At 47.8% G+C, this 26397-nt stretch overlaps 2 protein-coding genes across 12 annotated transcripts in view; one reads left to right on the top strand and one right to left on the bottom strand.

The window, feature by feature from the left end:
* The window catches only part of VKORC1L1 (vitamin K epoxide reductase complex subunit 1 like 1), a 166576-nt gene that overhangs the window by 41122 nt on the left and 99057 nt on the right, over positions 1 to 26397 (bottom strand). The window lies entirely within an intron of this gene.
* The window catches only part of GUSB (glucuronidase beta), a 72310-nt gene that overhangs the window by 31229 nt on the left and 14684 nt on the right, over positions 1 to 26397 (top strand). For 2 of the 9 annotated variants that reach the window (XM_050783565.1, XM_050783571.1), the window contains 2 exons: positions 25073 to 25260; positions 26192 to 26344. In XM_050783565.1, the coding sequence (XP_050639522.1) occupies positions 25073 to 25260; positions 26192 to 26344 (341 nt within the window). Of the gene's footprint in view, positions 1 to 18661; positions 19018 to 20544; positions 20731 to 21037; positions 21223 to 21407; positions 21551 to 25072; positions 25261 to 26191; positions 26345 to 26397 lie in introns of those variants that run through there. The other 7 variants (XM_050783564.1, XM_050783569.1, XM_050783568.1 and 4 more) reach the window with 7 other exon arrangements.

The raw sequence follows: 26397 nt of genomic DNA, 5'->3' as shown, positions 1-26397 counted from the left end.
AGATAAATAATTTACAGGACTCTTCTTATCAAAGATCATTAAAATTTAGGCCTAAAGGGTAGCCTTGCCCCAAAGAAATTCCCCAAAAATCAAAAGGCCTAAAGTCTTGGTTTCGAAAAACTGTGTGACTGATACTGCGGTGGTATTACAAAACAACAAATTCAAAACTATCATAAACTGGGCCCCTTGAGGACAATTATATTATAATTGTAAGGGCCAGACTCATGTTCACAGGCCCCATCTGTCTGGCCCATTAATCCGACCTATAAGAGTGATTTAACTAAAAGGGAAGACCAGGTTTATAAAAGGTCAAAACCACCCTATCCATAAAAATGTGGTAAAAAGAGAATTTCATCACCTCAACCAAAGTTAGTTAGTCCTGTTACTAGTCCTAAACATCCAAAATTATAAAAACTTACTGTGGCTTCGCACCACATTAAAATTTGGTCTGGAAATCAAGCTATAAAAACAAAAAATTACAAGCCATATTATACTATCAACCTAAATTCCAATCTAACAATTCCTTTACAAAGTTGTGTAAAACCCCCTTATATACTAGTTGTAAAAAACATAGTTATTAAACTAGATTCCCAAGCTATAACCTGTGAAAATTTTAGATTATTTACTTGCATTGATTCAACTTTTAATTGGCAGCATTGTATTCTACTAGTGAGGGCAAGAAAGGGCGTGTGGATCCCTGTGTCCGTAGACTGACCATGAGAGGTTTCCCCATCCGTCCACATTTTAACAAAAGTATTTAAAAAAGTTCTCACAAGATCCAAAAGATTCATTTTTACTTTAATGACAGGGATTATGGGTCTTACTGCAGTCACAGCTACTGCTGCGGTTGCTGGAATTGCTTTACACTCCTCTGTTCAAACTGCTAAATACGTAAATAACTGACAAAAGAATTCCTCAAGATAGTGGAATTCTCAGACCCAAATAGATCAAAAATTGGCAAACCAAATTAATCATCTAAGACAAGCTGTCATTTAAATGAGAGATAGGCTCATGAGCTTGAAACATCTTTTGCAGTTACACTGTGACTGAAATACGTCAAATTTTTGTATTACACCCCGAGCCTATGATGAGTCTGAACATCACTGGGACACGGTTAAATGCCATCTACAAAAAAGAAAAAATAATCTTACTTTAAATATTTCAAAATTAAAAAACAAATTTTTTAAGGCGTCAAAAGCCCATTTACATTTGGTACCAAAAACTGAGACAATTGTAAAAGCTGCTCATGGCCTCACAGACCTTAATCCCATCACTTGGGTTAAAACTATCAAAAGTTCCACTATTGTAAATTTTGTATTAATCCTTGTATGCCTGTTCTGTTTTAGTCTGCAGGTGTACCCAACAACTCCAAAAAGACAACAACCAGCACAAACGGGCCATAATGACGATGGCGATTTTGAAAAAAACACAAGGGGGATACATAGGGAAAAGAAAGAGAGATCGGACTGTTATTGTGTCTGTGTAGAAAAGGAAGACATCAGAAACTCCATTTTGACCTGTACCCTGAACAATTGCTTTGCCCGAGATGCTGTTCATCTGTAACTTTGCCCCAACCTTGAGCTCACAGAAACATGTGTTGTATGGAATCAAGGTTTAAGGGATCTAGGGCTGTGCAGGATGTGCCTTGTTAACAAAATGTTTACAGGCAGTATGCTTGGTAAAAGTCATCGCCATTCTCCAGTCTTGATAAACCAGGGGCACAATGCACTGCGGAGAGCCGCAGGGACCTCTGCCCTGGACAGCCAGGTATTGTCCAAGGTTATTTCCCATGTGATAGTCTGAAATATGGCCTCGTGGGATGAGAAGGCCTGACCGTCCCCTAGCCTGACACTCGTGAAGGGTCTGTGCTGAGGAGGATTAGTAAAAGAGGAAAGCCTCTTCCAGTTGAAATGAGAGGAAGGCCTCTGTCTCTTGCCTGCCCCAGGGAATGGAATGTCTTGGTATAAAACTCGATTGTACATCTGTTCAATTCTGAGACGGGAGAAAAACCCCTGTGTGGCAGGAGGCGGGACATGTTGGCAGCAATGCTGCTTTGTTATTCTTTACTCCACCGAGATGTCTGGGTGGAGAGAAACATAAATCTTGCCTACATACACATCCAGACATCCTGCTATCACCCTGCTCTCCTGCCACATTCCTCTTACTAAAATATTAAAAATAATAATCAATAAATATTAAGAAAACTCAGAGACTGGTGCTGGTGCGAGTCCTCCATACGCGGAATGCCAGTCCCCTGGGCCCACTTTTTTTTCTCTATACTTTGTCTCTGTGTCTTATTTCTTTTCTCAGTCTCTCGTCCCACCTGATGAGAAATACCCACAGGTGTGGAGGGGCAGGCCACCCTTTCAGTATTTTTAGTACAGAGGGGTTTTCTTTATGTTGGCCAGGCTGGCCTCAAACTCCCAACCTCAGGTGATCCGCCCACCTCGGCCTCCCAAAGTGCTGGGATGACACGCATGAGCCACCACGTCCAGCCCCAAAATTATCTTTAAAAGCAGAAGACTGTAGGAATAGTGGATATGTAAAGGTCATGGGATTATGAATATGGTTTCTCATTAATGTCCCCTTAATATATGATATCTTTACAAGGCTACAGAGTCTATAAAACTAGGAAACACATTTACAGGGAAGATGGGAGTGATAATTTCTGGAATGGGACTGGTTTTTCTGGACATCCTGAGATACAGCTCTCCATGATTAAACAGCAAGTGACATAAATTCAACATTAATATAATAAAATCTTAGCGAATCAAGTTTTCACAATACAAAGATGTTGTACATGCTAGTGGCTCTATAAATAACACATGCTTTTATTTAACATCAAGACACTTCAGCGCAAAGACACAAAGTGGTAAATGGAATATAACAAACTTATTTTTGTATTGATAAATACTTACCAAGTAATAGCTGTAGTATATAAAATATAAGTCCTAAGACACTGTTTGGCTGGTTTAATACACCATCCTTTCCAAAAATGGAATCCAAAAGACCAAATCCTCAACCCCATCTGTAAAATAAGGAAAACCAGTAACCCTATATTTGAATTTCCCTATTTAAAAAATGTAAAATTATTTGAGAACATTATCCAATTCTAAAATCAACTAAGTTGCCAAATGTCTTAAACGTTCTGTGTTGAGAGAGTGATTTACCCCAAAGAGGGAGGCCAGTCACTAGATTTCTGATTAAAAATAATCATCTAAAATGAACCTATCTAAAAGTGCCAGTATACCCATCTGAATCTCTCAGTTGCCAATTTCTATATATTCTCTTTTCCAAAAGGTAGGGCAAAGTATTCATTTTCCAGTGGCATTAGTATTTGCAGAAGGAGACTTCTCTCTGCTTAAGCCAGGGTCTCTTAACAGTGGACCTCTTAACAGAGAGACCCTCTTAACAGGGTCTCTCTGCCTTAGCCTCCTGAGTAGCTGGGACTGCAGGTGCCTGCCACCATGCCTGGCTAATTTTTTTTTTTTTTTTTTTTTTTTTAGTAGAGAAAGGGTTTCACCATGTTAGCCTGGATGGTCTTGATCTCCTGACCTCGTGATCTGCCCACCTTGGCCTCCCAAAATGCTGGGATTACAGGTGTGAGCCACCGTGTCCGCCCGAGTATGTTTTTTTAATAAGGAAAGGTATAAGGAAATGTATAAGGCAATGTAGTGGTATTGATGAGGAATCAGAGAGACCGAAGGGACTGAGGAGAATATTTATTATTTAGGTGTGCCGGCCCAGTCAGCTTAACAACCAAAGGACTGAGCCCTGAATATAGAGTTAAGTTACCTTTTAAGCATTTTGTAGGCCAGGCACGGTGGCTCACGCCTGTAATTCTAGCACTTTGGGAGGCCAAGGCAGGTGGATCACCTGAGGTCAGGAGTTCAAGACAAGCCTGGCCAGGATGGTGAAACCCTGTCTCCACTAGAAATACAAAAATTAGCCGGGCATGGTGGTGGGCCCTGTAATCCCAGCTACTCAGGAGGCTGAGGCAGAGAATTGCTTGAACCCAGGAGGTGGAGGTTACAGTGAGCTGAGATTGCGCCACTGCACTCCAGCCTGGGCCACAGAGCGAGACTCCGTCTCAAAAAAAAAAAAAAAAAAAAAAAAAAAAAAAGCATTTCATGGGGTAGGGGGAGATCTGTGCAGGGGAAGCATATTACAGAAGCAAGAAACAAGACAGTTATTTAATTAATTGAGACATGCATTACATCATTTCTTACTTTTCAAGGAAAAACATGTTTTATGACTTGAGTTTCTCTGTCTAGCGACCTTGCAGCTGCACAGCTAGGGAATCAGGGTCTTCCCAATGCCTGGGAAAGGAGGAGAGATAAGGCTCGCTAGCCACAGAAAAACAGGCAGCTAATTTTTAAAGGACTTCAGCTCTTTCTTTCTCAGGGGGAATTGGGTTTTCTTACATACAACTGAGTGTCTGCTTACACATTCTTTAATTTCTTTAAATTCCTGTTCCAGTACAACAGACATGTTTCCACTGATGGAAAAGAGATGGCCGGGCGCAGTGGCTCATGCTTGTAATTCTGGTACTTTGGGAGGCCAAGGCGGGTGGATCATGAAGTCAGAAATTCAAGATCGGACTGGCCAAGGTGGTGAAACCCTGTCTCTACTGAAAATAGAAAAATTAGCCAGGTGTGGTGGCACGTGCCTGTAATCCCAACTACTCAGGAGGCTGAGTCACCAGAATTGCTAGAACCTGGGAGGTGGAGGTTGCAGTGAGATCGCATCACTGCACTCTAGCCTGGGCAACAAAAGCAAAACTGTGTCTCAAAAAAAAAAAAAAAAAACCTAAAACCAAAATAAAACAAAATCCCTCAGGGCTTTTCTTCAGGGAAAGCAGGAGAAAATTGTAACTCAGTTTTGCTATAATGTTCAGCTAATTTTTAAAAGAAAATAAAATCACAGAGCTAAAAAGATTATTTCTGATGAATTTTGGTACAAAGCAGAATTATAGAGTAAATGTTTGATTTTAAAACATTAAGAGGCAAATAACCACACATTCTATGATTTCATTTATTTATTTAGTTAGTTAGAGGTGGAGTCACACTCTGTCACCTAGGCTGGAGTGTGCTGGCACGATCTTGGCACACTGCAACCTCCACCTCCTGGGTTCAAGTGATTCTTCTGCCTCAGCCTCCCAAGTAGCTGGTATTACAGGCGGGATCACCAAGCCTGGCTAATTTCTCGTATTTTTAGTAGATAAAAGGTTTTGCCATGTTGTCCAGGCTGGTCTCAAACTCCTCATCTCAGGTGATCTACCTGCCTCGGCCTCCCAAAGTGCTGGGATTATAAGCGTGAGCCACGGTGCCTGGCCTCTATGATTCCATTTATATCGCAAGCCAAAGAAAAGGACTGAGATGCGTCTGATTCATTTTAGTTGATTTTGCCAATGTTGAGGGCGTGTCCAGGAAACACACACACACACACACACACACGCAAAAGTACAGGACACATCTGCTATCTGTGCTTTTTCCAAAGAGGGTTTGGGGACTTCTACAAATAAAGGGAAAAGAGCAGGCAGTAGGGGAAAAAGCAAAGAAAGAGAAAAGAGAAGGTATATATCTAACAGAGTTGCATTTGAAAGCAGTTGCATTTGAATCTTTTGATCAGTGTTTACTGAATCCACATTTTACATGTGGAAGGAGAGGGTAGAAGAACCACCTGCACATTAATTTTGCACTTAGTGAATCTGCATTTTACATAAGATAAATAAACATAGAGTAGAGGAGGCAGCCAGACATGGATTTGTCTCAGGTGGGTGGAAGCGTGACTATTAGTTCTGTCGTTTGTTCATCACTTGTGAACATAAGTTATCCATAGACATTATCAGGGTGAAATTCAACAGAACTCTTTTTTTTTTTTCCTGAGGTGGAGTCTTGTTCTGTCACCCAGGCTGGAGTGCAGTGGCATGATCTTGGTTCATTGCAACATCTGTCTCCCGAGTTCAAGCAATTCTCCTGCCTCAGCCTCCCATGTACCTGGGATTACAGGCACCTACCACCATACCTGGCTAGTGTTTGTATTTTTAGTAGAGACAGGGTTTCACCATGTTGGTCAGGCTGGTCTCGAATTCCTGACCTCAGGTGATCCACCTGCCTCAGTCTCCCAAAGTGCTGGGATTATAGGCATGAGCCACTGCACCCAGCCTCAACAGAACTCTTTTAGGGTCAATATCTTGAGGCACACAAGGAATTTTCTTGGAGCAAATTCTGAGGGAGGTATGCAGACTTTTATCTTTGTAGATATCTTTTTTTTTTTTTTTTTCTTTCTGAGAGGGAGTCTCTCTCTGTCGCCCAGGCTGGAGTGCAGTGGTGCTATCTCGGCTCACTGCAAGCTCCACCTCCCGGGTTCACGCCATTCTCCTGCCTCAGCCTCCTGAGTAACTGGGACAATAGGTGCCCACCACCATGCCTGGTTACTTTTGTTGTTGTTGTTGTATTTTTCGTAGAGACAGGGTTTTACCGTGTTAGCCAGGATGGTCTCGATCTCCTGACCTCATGATCTGACTGCCTCGGCCTCCCAAAGTGCTGGGATTACAGGCGTGAGCCACAGTGCCTGGCCTGTAGTTATCTCTTTATCAAATAAAATGGGTGACAGGTTTGCGTGACCCAGTTCCCTGCTTGACTTTTCCCTGTAGCATAGCGAGTCTGAGGTCCCGAGATTTTATTTTCCTTTTATTATATAAACATGAAATAATAATATATATTTGTAAGATCTGAAAACTACAGTGTAAAAGAAAGAACACACACAAAGAATACACACACACACACACACACACACACACACACAAACATATATACATATATACACAAATGCACATATATGGTCTCTGCCCCTGTTTCCTGGGTGCGCAGCTCCTGAAACCCTTGAAATCTGCAAAGTGGTAAGTGTCTTTGTGGATGCTAATGAGACGACTGATTTCTGGGGCCTCGTGAATAGCCTCAAAATGAGGACTGGTTGCCAGGGGAGTCAACCTTGTGATTAGGGGGTTGGAAATTTCAGCCCTCTGCCCCCAGATTTCCAGGGATAGGGAGGAGCTGAAGGTTGAGTTGATCATCGGTGACCAATGATTTAATCAATCATGTCTATGTGGCCATCGCGGTGGCTCATGTCTGAAATCCCAGCACTGTGGGAGGCCAAGGCAGGAAGATTGCCTGAGGCTAGGAGTTTAAGATCAGCCTGGGCAACGTAGTGAGAATCCATCTCTACAAATAAAACAATTAGCCAGGCATGGTAATGCTACTCAGGAGGTGGAGATGGGAGGATCACTTGAGTCCAGGAAATCAAGGCTGCAGCAAGCTATGATTGCACCACTGCTTGCCAGACTTGGTGACAGAGCTAGGCTCCTGTCTTAAAAACAAAACAGAACAAAAAACAAACTAAAAACCAAATCATGCCTATGTCATGAAGTCTCCATGAAACTCAGGACAGCAACTGGGCATGGTGGCTCATGCCTGTACTCCCAGCACATTGGGAGGCCAAGGCGGGCGGATCACTTGAGGTCAGGAGTTTGGGACTGGCCTGGGCAACATAGCAAGACTCTGTCTCTATTTTTTGTCTTATTTTGTTCTGTTTTGTTTTGTTTTTGAGACAGAGTCTCGCTCTGTTGCTCAGGCTGGAGTGCAGTGGCGCGATCTCGGCTCACTGTAGGCTCTGCCTCCCGGGTTCATGCCCTTCTGCTGCCTCAGCCTCCCGAGTAGCTGGGATTACAGGCTCCTGACACCATGTCTGGCTAATTTTTTGTATTTTTAGTAGAGACGGGGTTTTGCCGTGTTAGCCAGGATAGTCTCAATCTCCTGACCTCTTGATCTGCCTGCCTTGGCCTCCCAAAGTGCTGGGATTACAGGTGTGAGCCACCGCACCTGGCCTATTTTTTTTAAGGTTTTTTGTTTGTTTGTTTGTTTGTTTGTTTTTTAAAAGAGAAAGTAAACATGGGGCAGAGGAAGCAGTCAGATACGCAATTGTCTCACGTGAGCAGAGGGATGACCTTGGGGTCTATCCTTTGTCCTGCAAGGATAAGCTATCAATTTACATTTTCAGGGTGAAATTCAACAGAACTGTTCTAAGGTCAAAATCTTGAGGTCCACAAGGAATTTCCTCATGGGCGAATCGTGAGGGAGGTACGTAGCTTTTTTAAAAAAAATCTTTGTAGGTCGGGAAGGTGGCTCACGCCTGTAATCCCAGAACTTTGGGAGGCTGAGGCAGACGGATCATGAGATCAGGAGATCGAGACCATCCTGGCTAACATGGTGAAACCCCGTCTTTACTGAAAATACAAAAAATGAGCCAGGCGTGGTGGCGGGCGCCTGTAGTCACAGCTACTGTGCAGGCTGAGGCAGAATGACATGAACCCAGGAGGCAGAGCTTGCAGTGAGCCGATATCACGCCACTGCACTCCAGCCTGGGTGACAGAGCAAGACTCCGTTTCAAAAAAAAAAAAAAAAAAAATCTTTGTAGCTATCTATTTAGGGACAAAATGGGAGAGGCAGGTTTGAATGATCCAGTTTCCAGCTTGACTTTTGCCTTTGGCTTAGTGAGTTGGTGGTCCTGAGATTTATTTTCCTTTCACAGTCATTATTCAGGGAAGAGGGTAGGGTCTTGATATTCAAAATTTCTTGGGTTGTATTACACTTGTTCCTTCAAATGATAAAAGGTTTTGCAGCTATGATCGTTCATCAGAAAACTTCAGCACAAGTGTGTTACATAAAACCTCTGCAGGGTGATAAATCTACTAGGGTTTGGATGAGGCCAGACATTGCTCATTCAGTATCTCAAACCCAGAAAGATGAGTTACTGACATTGAATATGTGAAAGGAAAACCAACAGTTTGGTTTAATTTCTTGAATTTCATGTAAAACAGTTCTGGTTTTGTTTTGTTTTGTTTTGAGACAGAGTCTTGCTCTGTTGCCCAGGCTGGCATGCAATTGCACCATCTCAGCTGATTGCAACCTCTACCTCCTGGTTCAAGCCTTCCTCCTGCCTCAGCCTCCTGAGTAACTAGGATTACAGGTGTGCACCACCACACCTGGCTAATTTTTGTATTTGTAGTAGAGATGGGGTTTCACCATGGTGGCCAGGCTGGTCTCCAACTCCTGGCCTCATGCAATCCACCTACCTTGGCCTCCTAAAGTGCTGGTAGTATAGGCACGAGCCACCATGCCTGGCCAAAACAGTTCTGTTGAATTTCACTCTGACAACATAAACAAAAAACTTGTCTTCACAGGTAAAGGACAAAGGACAGAACTAAAAGTCATCCCTCTGTGCACCGGAGACAAGCGTATCTGGCTGCTTCCTGTACTCTATGTTTATTTATCTTATGAAAAAATGCAGATTCACTGAGCGCAAGATAAATGCATAATCGACTATTTCTCCTTCCTTTTCTTTCCATATGTAAAATGTGGATGCTGTAAACGCTGATCAACGACTGAAAGGAACACAATCGTTTGGTGCTTCCATTTGTTCTCCCTCCTCGCTTGTTTTTTAATTTTGCATTCCCCTACTACTCACTCTTTTTCCATTTATTTATTTATTTATTTATTTAAGACCGAGTCTTGCTCTGTTGCCCAGGCTGCAGTGCAGTGGTGCAATCTGAGCTCACTGCAACCTCTGCCTCCTGGGTTCAAGCAATTCTCCTGCCTCAGCCTCCCGAGTAGCCGGGATTACAGGCATGCACCACCACGCTCAGCTAATTTTTGTATTTTTAGTTGAGACAGGGTTTCACCATGTTGGCCAGGCTGATATCAAACTCCTGACGTCAGGTGATCTGCCTGCCTAGGCGTCCCAAAGTGCTGGAATTACAGGCATGCGTCACCCAGCCTGGCCTCTTTTTCCCTTTAAATATTGAAGTCCCCAAACTGTCTTTGGAAAAAAAAAAAAGCATGCATCACAAATATTTCCTGTGGTTTTTATTTCTTTTTTCCTCCCACTGCATCCTCAACTTTGGCAAAATGACCTCTAAAAATGACTGAGACATGCTTCAGTAATTTTCTTTGATTTACAAATGTTTACCAAATTCAGATACTTTAATTCAGTAAAACACAACAGCTAAAACAAAGATATCAGAAAAATGTTGAATGACTGGCCAGGTGTGGCAGCTGATGCCTGTAACCTCAGCACTTTGGGAGGCCGAGGCTGGAGGGTCAGTTCAGGTCAGGAGTTTGAGACCAGCCTGGCCAACATGGTAAAACCCTGTCTCTACTAAAAATACAAAAATTATCCAGTTGTGGTGGTGAGCACCTGTAATACCAGCTTCTTGTTAGGCTGAGGCAGGAGAATTGCTTGAACCTGGGAGGTGGAGGTTGCAGTGAGCTGAGATTGTGCCACTGCACTCCAGCCGGGGTAACAGAGCGAGACTCTGTCTTAAAAAAAAAAAAAAAAAGAAAAGAAAAAAGAAAAAGAAAGAAAAAAATGTTGGATAGTATCTGTGTCTCTGAAAAAAACAGATCAGGCTGGGCGCGGTGGCTCACGCCTGTAATCCCAGCACTTTGGGAGGCCAAAGTGGGCGGATCACGAGGTCACGAGATCGAGACCATCCTGACTAACATGGTGAAACCCCATCTCTACTAAAAATACAAAAAAATTAGCTGGGTGTTGTGTCAGGCGCCTGTAGTCCCAGCTATTTGGGAGACTGATGGAGGAGAATGGCGTGAGCCCAGGAGGCAGAGCTTGCAGTGAGCCGAGATTGTGCCACTGCACTTCAGCCTGGGCGACAGAGCAAGACTCCGTCTCCAAAAAAAAAAAAAAAAAAAAAAGGAAACAGATCAGGATGCTGATGAATAAGATCTAAGAGTCTATGAATAAGACTTATAGAAATAAGAAGATGCTGGCTGGGCATGGTGGCTCACGCCTGTAATCCCAGCACTTTGGGAGGCTGAGGCTGGTGGATCACTGGAGGTCAGGGGTTTGAGACCAGCCTAGCCAACATGGAGAAACCCCTTCTCTACTAAAAATATAAAATTAGCTGGGCGTGGTGGCGTGTGGCTATTGTTCCAGCTACTCGGGAAGGCTGAGGCAGGAGGATCGCTTGAACCTGGGAGGCGGAGGTTGCAGTGAGCTGACAGCATGCCACTGCCCTCCAACTTGGGCAACAGAGCAAGGCTCCATTTCAAAAAAAAAAGAAGATGCCAAATGATTCCTGAGACCCTTTTGTGATATTTTAAAAATGCAATAAAATATGTTTCCAGCAGTTTGGGAGGCCAAGGCAGGTGGATCACTTAAGGTCAGGAGTTTGAGACCAGCCTGGTCAACATGGTGAAACCCCGTCTCTACTAAAAACACAAAAATTATTATCTGGGCATGGTGGCGTATGCCTGTAATCCTAGCTACTCAGGAGGCTGTGGCAGGAAAATCACTTGAACCCAGGAGGCAGAGGTTTTGGTGAGCCAAGATCGCACCATTGCACTCCAGCCCAGAAAATCAGAGCGAAACTCCATCTCAAAAAAAAAGAGAAAAAGAAAAAAGAAAGAAAGAAAAGAAAGAGGATGTGTCTCTTCTTTTCAGCAGCTGCAAAGTGGTAGACAACATTTCATGTCATAAAATTGATTCAAAGAATCTTATCTGAATAAGGTGTGTAACTGAAATACTCATGAAATTTGTTCTGTTTTCTGTTGCTAAAAATGGTCCTTGGGAACAAGATACTGAAACATACAGGAAATGGATGAATCTCAAAAACATGCTGTGTGGAAGAAACCAGACCCAAAAGAGCATCCCATGTAATTCTACTGATGTGACATACTAGAAACACCAAATCTAATCCGTAGTGACACAGAGCAGATCAGTGGTTGCCTGGGTCAGGGGTGGGAGGTAGATTGACTGGGAGGGGTCAGAGGCAACTCCCTGGAGTAACAGGAAAGTTTTCTTTCTTTCTTTTTTTTTTTTTTTGAGTCGGAGTCTTGCTTTATTGCCCATGCTGGAGTGTAGTGGCTTGATCTTGGCTCACTGCCACCTCTGCCTTCCAGGTTAAAGCAATTCTCCTGCCTCAGCCTCCTGAGTAGCTGAGACCACAGGCGTGCACCACCACACCTGGCTGATTTTTATATTTTTAGTAGAGACGGGGTTTCACTGTGTAGTCCAGGCTGGTCTCAAACTCCTGACCTCAGGTGATCAGCCTGCCTCCCAAAGTGCTGGGATTACAGGCATGAGCCACCGCAGAGCCCTAGGGAAACTTCTTTTTTGTTGATTTGTTTTTGTTTTTGTTTTGAGACAGGGTCTCATTGTGTTGCTCAGGCTGGAGTGCAATGGCGCTACTCACTACAGACTTCCCCACCTGGACCCAAGTGATCAGCCTCCCAAGTAGCTGGGACTACAGGCCTTTGCCCACACACTTGGCTAAATTTTAAAATATTCTTTGTAGAGATGATATATCACTATATTGCCCAAGCTGGTCTGGAACTCCTGGGGACAAGCGATGCTCCTACTTTGCCTTCTCCAAGTGTCAGGAGTACAGGTGTGAGCCATCGCTCCTGGCCTTAATTTTTTTTTTTTTTTTTTTTTTTTTTTTTTTGACAGCGTCTTCCTCTGTCGCTCTGACTGGTATGCAGTATTGCAGTCACAGCTCACTGCTGCCTCTAATTCCTGGCTCAACTGATTCTCTTGCCTCAGCCCCCTGAGAAACTAGGACCACAGGTGCATGCCACCATACCTGGCTAATTTAAATTTTTTTTTTTTTGAGATGGAGTTTTGCTCGTCGCCTAGGCTGGAGTGCGTTGATTCAATCTCAGTTCACTGCAACCTCTGCCTCCCGGGTTCGAGCAATTATCCTGCCTCAGCCTCCCAATTAGCTGGGATTACAGGCATGGGCCACCACGCCTGGCTAATTTTGTACTCTTAGTTGAGACGGGGTTTCTCCATGTTGGTCAGGCTGGTCTCGAACTCCCAACCTCAGGTGATCCACCCGCCTTGGCCTCCCAAAGTGTTGGGATTACAGGCGTGAGCCACCGCGCCCGGCCGTTTCTAAAAAATTTTGTAACCGGGTGCATTCATGTTGCCCAGGTTGTCCTGGAACTCCTGGCCTCACGCAGTCCTCCCAATTCAGCCTCCCAAAGTTGAGATTACAGGCATGAGCCACTGCATCTAAGCAGAAAGTTCTATATCTTGATAGTGGCAGTGGGTATTCAGATATATCCATTTGCTAAGCCTCATCAAACTATACAGTTCAAGTGAGACCCTGTCTCAAAACAACCTATACACTTAAAATGAGTGCATTTTATTGTATGTAAACTTCAATAAAGTTTATTTTAAATAATAAAACAATTGTCCATGGAAGTATTTATGCAAAGGGGAGGAGGTCTTTGAAGACACTCATAATTCAGAGATTAGTTTTAGATATTGCCGAAAAAAAAACCCAAACCAAGAAGACTTTAACCTCAAAAACCACGCAAGAGGGCGGCTGAGGCGGGAGGATTGGAAATGCCTGTTATTCTAATTGGGTGTTGTGCTTGATAATTGCTGTCATCGTATTGATATTAAAATATTAAAGTAGCAATTAAAATATCAAGTGTCATCTCTGTAGATATAAAAATATAAACACTTGTATTTATATATATATGGGCCAAACGTGGTGGCTCATACCTGTAATCCAGGCATTTTGAGAGGCAGAGACGGAAGATCACTTGAGGCCAGGAGTTCGAGACCAGCCTGGTCAATATAGCAACACCCCATCTCTATTAAAAAAAAATCTGACTGGGTGCGGTGGCTCACACCAGTATACCCAGCACTTTGGGAGGCTGAGGCAGGTGGATCACGAGGTCAGGAGATCGAGACCATCCTGGCTAACACGGTGAAACCCCGTCCCTACTAAAAATACAAAAAATTAGCCATGCATGGTGACACACGCCTGTAGTCCCAACTACTTGAGAGACTGAGGCAGGAGAATCGCTTGAACCTCGGAGGTGGAGGTTGCAGTGAGTCAACATTGTGCCACTGCACTCCAGCCTGGGTGACAGAGCAAGACTTCATCTCAAAAATGAATAAATAAATAAAAAATTTTTTAAAAGTTTTAAAAAAATCTATACATTTCATATATATACGTGTGTGTGTATATATATATGGTGAAAATTGACAGTTTCCTTTTCTCTCCATATATGAGTGTATTTAAAAACCCATGACTCTGTCAATTCCTTCTTCAAACATAAATTTGAAAGTCTTTCAGGCTGGGCACGGTGGCTCATACCTGTAATCTCAACACTTTGGGAATCTGAGCTGGGAGGATTGCTTGAGGCCAGCAGTTCAAGGCCAGCCTAGGCAACATAGTGAGACCCTGACTACAAACTTTTTTTTTTTTTTTTGAGATGGAATTTCACTCTTGTTGCCCAGGCTGGAGTTTAATGGTGTGATCTTGGGTCACTCCAACTTCCGCCTCCTGGGTTCAAGTGGTTCTCCAGCCTCAGCCTCCCAAGTAGCTGGGATTACAGGCGTGTGCCACCATATTTGGCTAACTTTGCATTTTCAGTAGAAATGAGGGTTTCTCCATGTTGGCCAGGCTGGTCTCGAACTCCCAACCTCAGATGATCCACCTGCCTCAGCCTCCTAAAGTGTTGGGATTACAGGCATAAGCCACCATGCCCAGACTACAAAATGTGTTTTTTTGTGTTTTGTTTTTGTTTTTGTTTTGAGATGGAGTCTTGCTCCTGTCTCACAGGCTGGAGTGTAGTGGTGTGATCTCAGCTCACTGCAACTTCCACCTCTCAGGTTCAAGCAATTCTTCCTCAGCCTCCCGATTAAATGGGATTACAGGTGTGCACCACCACACTCGGCTAATTTTTGTATTTTTAGTAGAGATGGGCTTTCGCCACGTTGGCCAGGCTGGTCTTGAACTCTTGACCTTAAGTGATCCACCCACCTTGGCCTCCCAAAGTGCTAGGATTACAGGCATGAGCCACTGTGCCTGGGCAACAAAATGTTTTAAAAATTAGCTGGGCATAGGGCCTGGCATGAAGGCTCACACCTGTAATCCCAGCACTTTGGGAGGCCAAGGCAGGCAGATCACCTGAGCTCAGGAGTTTTGAGACCAGCCTTGCCAACATGGTGAAACCCCGTCTCTACTAAAAATACAAAAATTAGCCAGGCATGGTGACGCACCTCTAATTCCAGCTATTCAGGAGGCTGAGGAAGGAGAATCGCTTAAAGCCGGGAGGCGGAGGTTGCAGTGAGCCGAGGTTGTTCCAATGCACTCCAGCCTGGGTGACCGTCTCAAAAAAAAAAAAAAAAAAAAAAAAAAAAAAAAAATTAGCTGGGCGTGATGGCATGTGTCTGTAGTCCCAGATACTTGGGAGGCTAAGGCGGGAGGATCACCTGAGCCCAGGTGGTCGAGGCTACAGTGAACTGTGATCCAGCCTGGGTGACAGTGCAAGACACTTTCTCAAGAAAAAAAAGTCTTTGCGAGGCGGTATGGCAGACTGATTTACAGTGACAGCAATAAGCACTTGGAAACAGATTGATTAGGTCAGATCCCCAGTTCTGCATCTTACTAGCTCTGTGGTGTCAGGAAAGTTACTGAATCTTCATGTGTCTCAGTTTCCACATTTGAGAAATGGTAATAGTAATAGTCCCTATCCTGTGGTTTGGTTATGGTTTGTTTGACCCCACCAAGTGTTGTGTTGAAATTTGATTCTCAGTGTTGAAAGTGGGGCCTGGTGGGAGGTGTTCAGGTCATAGGGGCAGGTCCCTCATGAATGGCTTGGTGCCATTCTTGTGGCAGTTAGTGATTCTCACTCCTCCTCCTCTTCCTCCTCTTCTTCTTCCTCTTCTTCCTTCTCCTCCTCCTCCTCCCAGGTTCAAGTGATTCTCCTGCCTCAGCTTCCTTAGTAGCTGGGATTACAGACACCTGCCACCACACCTGGCTAATTTTTGTATTTTTAGTAGAGACGGTGTTTCACTATGTTGGCCAGACTGGTCTTGAACTCCTGACCTCAGGTGATCCTCCCGCCTCAGCCTCCCAAAGTGCTGGGATTACAGGCGTGAGCCACTGAGCCTGGCCTGAATTACTGATTTTTACATACTGTACAAACGTCTGCATCCTACTTTTTCTTACTTTTGTTAAATTTGGCCTAAAGCTGCCTCATAAACAATGAACTGTATCCTAATTTAATTAAGCATGTCAACATTTCACTAATGGAATATAAAAGTAAAATTAAAAAATAAGAAAATATGACAAAAAAAAAAAAACCGTGTAAACATTTGGGAAAAAGCCTTCAGGCCTTGTCAGTTCCTAGAATGTATTTATTTTCACCGTGCTGGGGACTCCATTTCCAGTATTAAGGTCCATTTTCAGAAGGTGGGTTTGGTGAGTGTGAAAAAAGGGGGTGGGGGAGTAATCGTACAAACAATTGTGTCCAGGCCAGGTTCCTAGGACCTGAGGGACCCCTCCGTATGGCAGAGGCACCCGACATCCGTAACTGCTGTGCACCCTGCGAATGACTTTATGGTCTAAGAAGAACGTGTGTTCAGGGCCCCACCTAAGGAATCAGGAGTGGCAATATCCTGGTAGGATGCCAGCCTATGAAACCCCGAGTCTAGAGGTCAAGCTGGGCACTTAGCTTCCTTCTTTTTTTTTGAGACGGAGTTTCACTCCTGTTGCCCAGGCTGGAGTACAATGGCGTGATCTTGGCTCACTTCAACCTCCACCTCCCAGGTTCAGGCGATTTTCCTGCCTCAGCCTTTCCAAATAGTTGGGATTACAGGTGCCCGCCACCAGACCTGGCTAATTTGGTATTTTTAGTAGAGATGGGGTTTCTCCATGTTGGTCAGGCTGGTCTCGAACTCCCAACCTCAGGTGATCTGCCCGCTTCGGCCTCCCAAAGTGCTGGGACTACAGGCGTGAGCCACTGTGTCCGGCCAAGGCACTTGATTTCTTAGGTCACTCACTTGGCCCTCTTCCAAGTTATACTTTCTTTCTTTCCTTCCTGTTCTAAAGTTTTTTAATAATTTTTTTTTTTTCTGAGATGGCATCTCACTCTGTAGCCCAGGCTGCAGTGCAGTGGCATGATCTCAGCTCACTGCAACCTCTGCCTCCCAGGTTCAAGCATTTCTCCTGCCTCAGTCTCCCGAATAGTTTGGACTACAGGTGCCCGCCACCCGGCTAATTTTTGTATTTTTAGTAGAGATGGGGTTTCTCCATGTTGGCCAGGTTGGTCTCAAACTCCTGACCTCAAGTAATCCTCCCGCCTTGACCTCCCAAAGTGCTGGGGTTACAGGTTTGAGCCACTGCACCTGGCCTGCTTTTTTTTTTTTTAGACTGAGTGTTGCTCTGTCGCCAGGCTGGAGTGCAGTGGTGTGATCTCGGCTGACTGCAACCTCTGCCTCCTGGGTTCAGTAGATTCTCCTGCCTCAGCCTCCTGAGTAGCTGGGACTACAGGCGCATGCCACCATGCCCAGCTAATTTTCAGTAGAGACGGGGTTTCACCATATTGGCCAGGCTGGTCTCAAACCCCTGACCTCGTGATTCTCCCACCTCTGCCTCCCAAAGTGCTGGGATTACAGGCTTGAGCCACAGCGCCCAGCGCTGGCCTGCTTTTTAATAAACTTTTACTACTGCTCTGCAACTGGCCTTCCTCTGGCTTTCTGCCTTATACCCTTCAGTGCAATTCTTTCTTCTGAGGAGGTGAGAATTGAGGTTGCTGCTGATGTGTAGGGACTCACCACCCGGAACTCCACCAGTAACAGGATGCTAGTTGAAAATGTTATGTAAGCTGCATGCTTTTTACAAATCGTAGTGGTTCTCATGTCCAGCAATGACCACTGAACCGTCCCTGTATGAAAGTACCCTCCATAAACCTATGTCTCCTTTGCTGTCTCCAGATCTCCTCCTCTACCTCTCCCACACGGTGCCTTCCCTACTGGAGTAAAGTGGGGTCCCGCAGGGCACCCTTTCCCTGCAATTTTTTTTTTTTTTTTTTTTTTTTTTTGGAGACAGAGTCTTGCTCCGTTGCCCAGGCTGGAGTGCAGTGGTGTGATCTTGGCTCACTGCAGCCTTTGCTTCCCGGGTTCAAGCGATTCTCCTACCTCGATTTTCCGAGTAGCTGGGATTACAGGTGCGCGTCATCACGCCCCGCTAATTTTTTTTTTTTTTTTTAATTTTTACAAAATAGGGACAGGGTTTCACTGTCTGTTGGCCAGGCTGGTCTCGAACTCCTGGCCCCAAGTGATCCGCCCCCCCCCCCCCCCCCCCCCGCCCCCCACCTCGGGTTCCCAAAGTGCAGGGATTACTGCACCTGGCCTCTCTCCCTGCATCTTTATGTGCCTGCAACACCAAGAGGGAGCTCTTGGCCCCTGGGTTAAGGTCAGGGCTCCAGAATCCCAGGGTCAAGGCTATGGCCGCATCCCAAGGACGGGCATCCCTGCAAGAGGCTGCATCACACAGGCATGGAAGAAGCTCCCATGGGGCCAGCTCAAATTCCTGCTGGGGAAAGCAAGTGGAGGTGCTCCTTGACGAAACAGGGGGATCCCACCGATCTCAGGGGTTCTGTTCTGGCCTGCGACCCTGGATCGTCCAGCCTGGGCCGGGGTGGGGAGCAGACCTCGCCCTTCTTGGCTGGGGCTGAGGGTGAGGGTCCCGTTTCCCCAAAGGCCTAGCCTGGGGTTCCAGCCACAGGCCCCACTGGGCAGCTCCTGGCCCCGCCCCGCCCCTCCAGGCCTGGCACTCGTCCTGAACCAAGATGGCGCGGACGGCTTCAGGCGCGTCACGCCACCGGCGCGTCACGCGAGCCGCCCTACGGGCACCTCCCGCGCTTTTCTTAGCCCAGCAGACAGTGACGGAGAGGGGAGCGGGGGAGTAGGCGAGCGGAAAGCATGGCCCGGGGCTTGGCGGTGGCCTGGGCGGTGCTTGGGCCGCTGTTGTGGGGCTGCGCGCTGGCGCTGCAGGGCGGGATGCTGTACCCCCGGGAGAGCCCGTCGCGGGAGCGCAAGGAGCTGGACGGCCTTTGGAGCTTCCGCGCCGACTTCTCCGACAACCGACGCCGGGGCTTTGAGGAGCAGTGGTACCGGCGGCCTCTGCGGGAGGTGCGATCTCGGGGCAGGGCCGGGAGGCGTCTGGAAGCCCGGCGGTGGGAGTGGGGGATCCCGGGTTCCCGCAGGCTCCTTCCCCTGGGCTTCCCGGAGCTGGGAGCCCGCAGGAGGTTAAAGGTCAACGGGCTTAGGGGGCGCGGGGTTGGGGGACGGGGGAACTGGGGCACTCTGGAGGGCCGGGGTGGAGGAGGCAGGAGGAGGAGAAAAGACTCCTGCCTAACCCCTTCCTGAGGCGAAGGCTGAGCCTGTGCAGTGTCCTTCCTTTTAATATTTATTTTTTATTTTAAAAAAAAAGTTTTTTGAGACTGGGTTTGCACCTGTCTCCCAGGCTGGAGGAGAGTGGCGCCATCCTAACTTCTGAGCTCACTCGATTCTCCCGTCCCGCAGTTTAGCTGGGGCCACCACGCCTGGCTAAAAAGCAAAACAAAACAAAAAATCTTACCCGGGCTCAGTGGCTCACACCTGTAATCCCAGCACTTTGGGAGGCGGAGGCGGGCGAATCACCTGAGGCCAGGAGTTTGAGACCAGGCTGGCCAACATAACATGGTGAAACTTCGTCTCTACTAAAAATATAAAAATTAACCAAGTGTGGTGGTTCACGCCTGTAATCCCTGGTACTTGGGAGGCTGAGTCAGGAGAATTGCTTGAACCCAAGAGGTAGAGGTTGCAGTGAGCTGAGATCATGCCACTGCACTCCAACCTGGGCGACACAGTGAGACATTTTTTTTTTTTTTTTTTAAAGATAAAGGGTCTCACTAGTTACCCAGGATGGTCTCGAACTCCTGGCCTGAAGCCATCTTCCCACGTTGACCTCCCAAAGTGCTGATTACAGGCATGAACCACCCACACACTCCCCTGGCACAGCAGCATGCACTGCACAGAGCTGGGCCCGGGGATTGGGAGGAGGGGACAGTTTAGACGTCCTGAGGTCAGCTTTCTGGTTTTTAAGGTTCAGATAGAGGACAGGACGTGACATCAGGCCAAGGACGCCACCCGTGTTCCCCTCCTGACTCGGATGTGGTCAGCAGAGAAGTGGAACCGGGTGAGGTCTGGGCCGCTTTTGCCTGGTCTACATCCTCTTTTTCTGACTTTGCATCATTCGGTACAGGAGGGAGAGAGGAGGGGGCTGGGTGCCAGTGTGGGCCCCACTCACAGTGTCCTAAGCAAAGCTCCCCCTATCCCCCCAACCAGCCTTCCTCCCTGTGACATGCAATGGGCCATCTGCCTTAGTCATGGGTCTGAACCTTCTTGCCTCTGGCTGGGATGTGGCCCTGGGCTCGCTCCTGTCTCAGGAGATATTGGGCCCCACCCATTCCGAGGAGGAACTCCTGGCTCCCCTGGCCCAGGTGCACTAACCGCCCTGGCAATTGACCTGTTATCAGCAAGTTATCTGTCTGTTCCGCCAAGAGTCCTCACAATGTGTCAGGGCTTTTGCACTAAGCCTGGGACACAGCTGTGCAGCACACTGGTCCCGGATCCCTTTGGGGGCCTAGGAGCTGAGCCCGGCCTTTCTCTCCACAGTCAGGCCCCACCCTGGACATGCCAGTTCCCTCCAGCTTCAACGACATCAGCCAGGACTGGCGTCTGCGGCATTTTGTTGGCTGGGTGTGGTATGAACGGGAGGTGATCCTGCCGGAGCGATGGACCCAGGACCTGAGCACAAGAGTGGTGCTGAGGATTGGCAGTGCCCACGCCTATGCCATCGTGGTCAGTGCGGCCAGGAGCAGGCAGGGCGGGTGGGTGGGCACGGCTGCTGACCAGCATGGGACCCCCAGCTGCCACCCACAGCCTGTCTGCCGGGGTGGGATGGTGGGGGGCCCTGCCCTGCCTTGGGTGCTGTGCCCTGTGTAGGGGAATAGGTAGCCTGATCTACCCCATTGGGATGCCATTCTTCCCGTCTAGCGGGCAGGCCCCAGAGCCCCATACTGTTGGATATGTGAGGGAGTGCCCGACAGCTGGGCACCTCCTCATGCCCTGACCTGCCACCCCCTGCCCATGTCTCCTGTGTCTGCAGTGGGTGAATGGGGTCGACACGCTAGAGCATGAGGGGGGCTACCTGCCCTTTGAAGCCGACATCAGCAACCTGGTCCAGGTGGGGCCCCTGTCCTCCCAGCTCCGCATCACTATCGCCATCAACAACACACTCACCCCCACCACCCTGCCACCAGGGACCATCCAATACCTGACCGACACCTCCAAGTGGGTACCATCCTGCTTCCATTGCACGCACCCACCTTCCCGCCCCACCCCGTGGTCTTCCTGCTAGGGACAGGGTGGCCTTTGCAGAGTGGAGGCCCTGGATCTGGGGAGGCTGGGAAGGCATGTGAGCTGAGGTCAAGGGACCCAGGGCAAGGGCCCAGCGAACCACAGTCCTCCCACCCTAGGTATCCCAAGGGTTACTTTGTCCAGAATACATACTTTGACTTCTTCAACTACGCGGGACTGCAGCGGTCTGTGCTTCTGTACACGACACCCACCGCCTACATCGATGACATCACCGTCACCACCAGCGTGGAGCACGACAGTGGTGAGGGCTTCTGGTAGGATCCTCCCTCAGCGGGGCCCAGGGTGGCTCTGTTTGTTCCCTGTTTGGAAAGCTCTCCCAGGAAAAAGGTGCTCCCAGCATCTCTAAACCCTCACAGGTTCCCATCCACCTACAAAGCTAAATTCCAGGCTGTCTGAGTGGGCACGGGCTCCCGAAATCACCCGTGTGGTTGACCTCCCTTGGAGAAGAGGGGTCTGGCCTAACGTCACACAGCTCAGGGTGGCAGTCGTGTCCCTTCGCCACTGTGCTGCTCTCACTCCAGCTCCCCTTGCTACAGGTCATGCTCAAGGAACAGGCAGCTTCAGGGGGCCGGGCAAGATGGCTCACACCTGTCATCCAGCACTTTGCAAGAAGGCCCTGGTAGAAGGATCACTTGAGGCCAGTAGTTCAAGATCAGCCTGGGCAACGCAGCAAGGCCATCACCACAAAAAATTAAAAAATTAGCCAGGCATGGTGATGCATACCGGTAGTCCCAGCTGCTGAGGCAGGAGAATCACTTCAGCCTGGGCGGTCAAGGGTGCAGTGAGCTATGACTGTGCCACTGCGTTCTGATCTGGGCAACAGAGGGAGACCCTGTCTTTCTTTTTTTCTTTTTTCTTTTTTTGTTGAGATGGAGGCTTGCTCTGTCACCAGGCTGGAGGGCAGTGGTGTGATCTTGGCTCACTGCAATCTCTGCCTCCTGGGTTCAAGCAATTCTGCCTCAGCCTCCCAAGTAGCTGGGATTACAGGCACCTGCCACTACACCCAGCTAATTTTTGTATTTTTTTTAGTAGAGATGGGGTTTCACTATGTTGGTTTGACTGGTCTTGAACTCCTAACCTAAGGTGATCCACCCTCCTCGGCCTGCCAAAATGCAAAGGTTACAGGCGTGAGCCACTGCGCCCAGCTGGGGGATACCGTTTTTTTTTTTTTTGGGTTTTTTTTTTGGTTTTTTTTTTTTTGAGATGGAGTCTCTGTCTGTTGTCCAGGCTGGAGTGCAGTGGTATGGTCTTGGCTCACTGTAACCTCCGCCTCCCAGGTTCAAGCAATTCTCCTGCCTCAGCCTCCTGAACAGCTGGGATTACAGGCGTATGCCACCATGCCCAGCTAATTTTTGTATTTTTAGTAGAGATGGGGTTTCAGCATGTTGGCCAGGCTGGTTCAACTCCTGACTTCGGGATCCACCCACCTCAGTCTCCCAAAATGCTGGGATTACAGGCATGAGCCACTGGGATATCCTGTATTTATGAAAAATTTTTGTTTTAAGTTTTTTTCTTTTTTAAAATGTACATTTTTCAGGTCGGGTGCCATGGCTCACGCCTGTAATCCCAACACTTTGGGAGGCCAAGGCAGTCGGATCACGAGATCAGGAGCTCAAGACCATCCTGGCTAACATGGTGAAACTCCGTCTCTACTAAAAATACAAAAAATTAGCCGGGCGTGCTGGCGGGCGCCTGTAGTCCCAGCTACTCGGGAGGCTGAGGCTGGAGAATGGCGTGAACCCAGGAGGCGGAGCTCGCAGTGAGCCAAGATCACATCACTGCACTCCAGCCTGGGTGACAGAGACTCCATGTCAAAAAAATAAATTAAAAAAAAAAACTTATCTTTTTCTTTTCCTGCTATGAGGCCTTGCACTGTCGCCCAGGCTGGAGTGCAGTGGCAAGATTATTGACAGCTGTCATAAGCCTGCAGTTCTAAGTTTAAAAGAATTTAGGTGCTGTGCACGGTGGCTCACGCCTGTAATCCCAGCACTTTGGGAGGCCGAGGTGGGCGGATCATGAGGTCAGGAGATCGAGACCATCCTGGCTAACACAGTGAAACCCTGTCTCTACTAAAAATACAAAAAAAATTAGCTGGGTGTGGTGGCGGGTGCCTGTAGTCCCCTGTAGTCCAGAGTAGCCTGTAGCTACTCTGGAGGCTGAGGCAGGAGAATGGCTTGAACCTGGGAGGGGGAGCTTGCAGTGAGCCGAGATTGCGCCACTGCACTCCAGCCTGAGCGACAGAGCAAGACTCTGTCTCAAAAAAAAAAAAAAGAAAAAAAAATTTAGGCTGGGTGTGGTGGCTAATGCTTGTCATCCCAGCACTTTGGGAATCCAAGGTGGGTGGATCGCTTAAACTGAAAAGTTTCAGACCAGCCTGGGCAACATAGTGAGACCCTGTCTGAGAAAATAAAATAAATGAATAAAAAAGAATTGAAAAAAGAATCACACAGCAAACGCAATGCAACATAGAGCAATTTATTGCCCAGGAAAAGTATTTTGGAAGTAAAGTTTAGAATAGCCTGGGTGCAGTGGTTCATGCCTATAATACCAGCACTTTTGGAGGCCGAGGCGGGTGGATCACTTGAGTTCAGAAGTTCAAACCAGCCTACCCAGCGTTAGCTGGGCATTGTGGTGTGAGCCTGCAATCCCAACTACTCAGGAGGTTGAGATGGGAGAGTTGCTTCAACCTGGGAGGTGGAGGTTGCAGTGAGCTGAGATTGCAACACTGCACTCCAGCCTGGGTGACAGAGCGACACCCCAACTCAAAAAAAATAATGAAGTGCAAAATACACGGTTCACCCTGAGACACAGAATTCAGGACAGGCTGCTCGTAAGGATGAGACAGCGCCGATTATTACTGGGGAAACTCCCTTTCTGGGAGTCTTCCATGATGAATTCCTAAGGAGCTGGGAAGAGGTGTTACTGTAAGCACGTTCTGGGCTGTCCTCTGGGTGCTGCACATGCGCAGTAGCTGTACATGCGTGTTCACACGTCACGTGTCTCAACGCCGTGGCTGGCATGTCCAAAGGGCACAGTCACTTCTTGACTACCTACCCTGCCTCAAGATCATAGCTCACTGCAGCCCCGAACTCCTGGCTCAAGCAGTCCTCCCACTTCAGCCTCCCAAGTAGCTGGGGCTACTGGGACTGCAAGCACGCACCAGCACGCCCGGCTGATTGTGTTTTTAGGGAAGAAGTGGTTTCCCTATGTTACCCAGGCTGGTCTTGAACTCCTGGGCTCAAGCAATCCTCGCACCTCAGCCTCCCCAAGTGTTGGGATTACAGGTCTGACCACTGTGCCTGGCCGAAAAAATCTTTTTTTAAATTAAAAAAAGCATTGGGTGCGGTGGCTCACACCTGTAATCCCAGCACTTTGGGAGGCCAAGGCGGGTGGATCACCTAAGGTCAGGGGTTCTAGAGCAGCCTGGCCAATATGGCAAAACCCCATCTCTACTAAAAAATATAAAAATTCACCGAGCATGGTGGTGCACGTCTATAATCCTAGGTACTTGGGAGGCTGAGGCAGGAGAATCACCTGAACCCTGGAGGTGGAGGTTGCAGTGAGCCGAGATCATGCCACTGCACTCCAGCCTGGGGAACAGAGTGAGACTCCGTTTCAAGAAAAAAAACAAAAACAATTTAAAAAAAAAAAAAAAAGCAACAGAAACAAATGGCTTCCTGGCAGCGGTGGCTGCAGGGCACTCCCTTTTGTGTGACTCAGGTCATGTCCCTCCCACAGCACTGGTCTTTCTCGTTTCTCGCAGGGCTGGTGAATTACCAGATCTCTGTCAAGGGCAGTAACCTGTTCGAGTTGGAAGTGCGTCTTCTGGATGCAGAAAACAAACTCGTGGCGAACGGGACAGGAACCCAGGGCCAACTGAAGGTGCCGGGTGCCAGGCTCTGGTGGCCATACCTGATGCACGAACGCCCCGCGTATCTGTACTCGTTGGAGGTAATGGTGGTTTGGGGCTTGCCCAAGGGAGGTCTTTTGCCCGCATCTGGTGACCTTGGCTTCAGCAGGAGCCCAGGACAGGTGAACGGGCAGCGTGGTCCTCTGAGCTTTCCGATGTTTCTCACCCTTGGTGGGAGGCCCAGTTTTTTGTTTTGTTTTGTTTTGTTTTTGAGATGGTCTCACTCTGTCACCCCAGCTGGAGTGCAGTAGCCTGATCATAGCTCACTGCAGCCTTGAGCTCTCAGCCTGCAGCAATCCTCCTACCTTGGCCTACTGAGTAGCTGGGACTACAGGCACATGCCGCCATGCCTGGCTAATTAAAGAAAAAAAAATTGTAAGCTGGGCACAGTGGCTCATGCCTGCAATCCCAGCATTTTGGGAGGCTGAGGTGGGTGGATGGCCTGAGGCCAGGAGTTTGAGACCAGCCTGGCCAATATGGTGAAACCCCATCTCTACTAAAAATATGACAATTTGCTGGGCATGGTGGTGCACACCTGTAATTCCAGCTACTCGGGAGGCTGAGGCGGGAGAATTGCTTGAACTCAGGAGGCAGAGGTTGCAGTGAGCTGAGATCACACCACTGCACTCCAGCCTGGGGGACAGAGTGAGACTGTCTCAAAAAAGTTTTTTTTTTTATAGAGATGAGGTCTCAGGCTGTTGCCAGGCTGGTCTTGAACTCCTGGACTCCAGTGATCCTTCTGCCTTAGCCTCCCAAAATGTGAGAACTCCAGGCATGAGCCTCCTTGTCTGGTCAAGGGGAAGACCCCGTTTTGAAGGGCAGGTCCCAGGTTCAGCCAGGGAAGAGCAGAGCCTCTGATTGCTGCATCTCTGCTTACAGGCCCAGAGGCGGCTGCTGGGGTGCACGAGGGGCCTTCCTGGCAGAGGGCTCAGGCTGTTGGGGTGCTCACACCTGGTGCTTTGGTTGTTGTAGGTGCGACTGACTGCACAGATGTCGCTGGGGCCTGTTTCTGACTTCTACACACTCCCTGTGGGGATCCGCACTGTGGCTGTCACCGAAAGCCAGTTCCTCATCAATGGGAAACCTTTCTATTTCCACGGCGTCAACAAGCATGAGGATGCGGACGTGCGTTGGGGCTCCTGGATCCTTGGGGCTGCTTCTGGTCACCCTCCACTTTC

Source organism: Macaca thibetana, chromosome 3, assembly GCF_024542745.1.
Source record: "Macaca thibetana thibetana isolate TM-01 chromosome 3, ASM2454274v1, whole genome shotgun sequence".
NCBI lineage: Eukaryota > Metazoa > Chordata > Mammalia > Primates > Cercopithecidae > Macaca > Macaca thibetana.
The sequence above is the reverse complement of the archived record's forward strand: the minus strand, read 5'-3'. Positions and strand labels throughout refer to the sequence as shown.